This window comes from Nematolebias whitei, chromosome 7 (genome assembly GCF_014905685.2).
Source record: "Nematolebias whitei isolate Nwh7 chromosome 7, NemWhi1, whole genome shotgun sequence".
NCBI lineage: Eukaryota > Metazoa > Chordata > Actinopteri > Cyprinodontiformes > Rivulidae > Nematolebias > Nematolebias whitei.
The window spans coordinates 29,423,692-29,426,081 of NC_056504.1; the positions used below are offsets into that span (position 1 = coordinate 29,423,692).

At 44.5% G+C, this 2,390-nt stretch overlaps 1 protein-coding gene across 1 annotated transcript; it reads right to left on the reverse strand.

Annotated features, from left to right (window-relative positions):
• Window positions 1-674: 674 nt before the first annotated feature.
• On the reverse strand, window positions 675-1,931 carry si:ch211-213o11.11 (probable G-protein coupled receptor). Its single transcript, XM_037679347.1, has one exon. It carries the CDS (start codon window positions 1,929-1,931, stop codon window positions 675-677), a length of 1,257 nt encoding a protein of 418 aa, XP_037535275.1.
• Window positions 1,932-2,390: the final 459 nt, after the last annotated feature.

Genomic DNA, 2,390 nt, shown 5'->3' on the forward strand with positions numbered 1-2,390 from the left:
TTACTGAGCATTCATACAACTCGATATCTAACACAGCTGTCTATTCCAGAGATCAAAGATATTTTTTTATAATGCACAAGGTATCTAAATTCAACCAAGTCAAACAAAAGGTCAAGACTCAATTGCACATTTAATTCAAAAAGAAATTACAAAGCTTTTGGGCATATTTGTATTTATTATAAAAAAATAAAAATAATTTTCAGCAGCAAAATTTAAAAAAAAATAGCATTTGAGTCTTGAAATGAACAAACTATAAATATACTATAATATATACATATTAACTTTGTTTGCATCTTATTTGTAAAAAATAAAATAAATCTGTATCCTTTTTGTGGCCATCAATTGTTGTCGCTGTTGTCCATTGTTGTCATCATTCTTTGTTGAAATCAGGTCTCTCTTGTAAATGAGTCCTCGAGGCTCAATGGGATTTATCTGTCTAAATAAAGGTTGAATGAATGAATATAATTATCTGTAAAACTAGTTTTATATTTTTCAAAGTAATAGTGTGGTACATATGTTTTATTGACTGATCAAAATAAATAATTTAATTTTAATAGCTGATTTAAAACATGTTCTTTATTGATCATTTTACTACAAATACAAAGAAAAATAAGCATCAGATTCTAAACAACAATAGCATAATGTCCACATTTATTTTGTCCCAACATTGAGATCTACCCAAACTCTTCTGGGATCTGACCCGGTATCCTGAAACCAGTTTGTCCAGTTTGATCCAGAGTACTTATTGGACTGGGTGTGGTAAAGCTGCCTTGTGTCTCCAAGGTGCAGCTGGTCCTGTGGAGGAACTGCAGGAAGTTCTCGTGGCCTGAGCCGTCATGGCTGGAAACAGCCAGCTCCACTGGGCAGGCCGAGTAGCAGCGTCGCAGCTTGAAGAGTTCCTCTCTTATCTGTCTGTTGAGAAGCCCGTAGAAGAAGGGATTCATGGCAAAGGAGGAATATGCCAGCCAGGTGACCACTTCCTCCACATCATCAGGGGTGTGAGGTGTTGCATCTAGTATCAGGCGGAGGTGGAAGGCAAAGTATGGCAGCCAGCAGATTAGAAACTGGCCAACAATGACCACCAGAGTGAGAGCAGCTTTACTGCCGCCAAAAAGCGCATCCCGGGTGATCCTGCGAGGGACGTTGTGGGTTGTGATGATGGTGGTCCGGCTGCTGATGGAGTCGGAGCAATGCTTCAGTTGATTGTTTGTCCACAGTGGCAGAGGTCCGTGCTGCCGGGCTGCATCTCGGGCCACCTTGTACACTTTACAGTAGACTGCCAAAATCACAGCAGCTGGCAAGCAGAAGCAGGTGATGCTGAAGAGCACCGAGAAGACCCGCCTATGGTCGCTGTGGCTCCAGTGGAGGGAGCAGTGTGAAGCACTGATGGAGCTCAGGCTGCCATAGGACGGCCATCCAAAAACCGTGCAAAAGCCCAGAATGGCAGAGGCCACCCACACCATCACCATCACAGCTGCAGTCAGCTTCAGAGTCATCTTCACCTCGTAGTGCATGGGGTGGACTATGTAGTAGTAGCGCTCCACGCTTATGGCTGTGATGGTGAAGATAGAAGCAGCTATGAGGATCACGTTGAGGAATATGTAGACCTGGCACTCTAACATGGTAAACACCACCGCAGCAAAGTACGGAGAGCTAGACACGATGCCAAGAGGCATGAGCAAGGTGGCGCAGAGCAGGTCCACGGCACACAGGTGGCACACAAAGGCAAATTTCCTGAGATGAGGAGCTTTGATGACAACCACCATGACAGTAGTGTTGGTCAGGAGTGCCAGAACATTTAAGGTCACCATGAAAAACATGCCCGTCAGGTCTTTGAGGTGAGTCTGCGGGTTGGGACAAGTGCCCAGCTGTCTGTGGGGTGCAGAGGGCATTGGTGCCCAAACAGAGGTGGTGTCGTTGTGCTCCTCCATTATTCATAATAAAGCTTTCAAAGAACAAACCTGTGTTCCACTCCGCCGCATCACTCAGGGAATGATCCAAAGCGTCGCTCAGAAATCATATCCAACTCGTCACTCCTGTAGAGAGAAAAAAGTCTATTACGTACAAGTACTCGTGGTAAACTACCGTATTTTGGGGCGTGTATGTCGCATTTTCTGCATAGATTTGTCAGTCATGCGACTTATACGCCTAAGCGACTTACAGTATATTTGTTTTATTTTCCATATTCAGAATGTAATTTTTGACTGATGCTTTAAATTTTGAAGAACTGCAACAGCGAGTCCTCCCATGCCCGCTCGCTTCATTCAGCAGGTGCAGGCGGAGGAATGCTGGAGAGCTCGCAGCTCCGGCTGCAATGGATGGATGGATGGATGGATGGATGGATGGATGGATGGATGGATGGATGGATGGATGGATGGATGGATGGATGG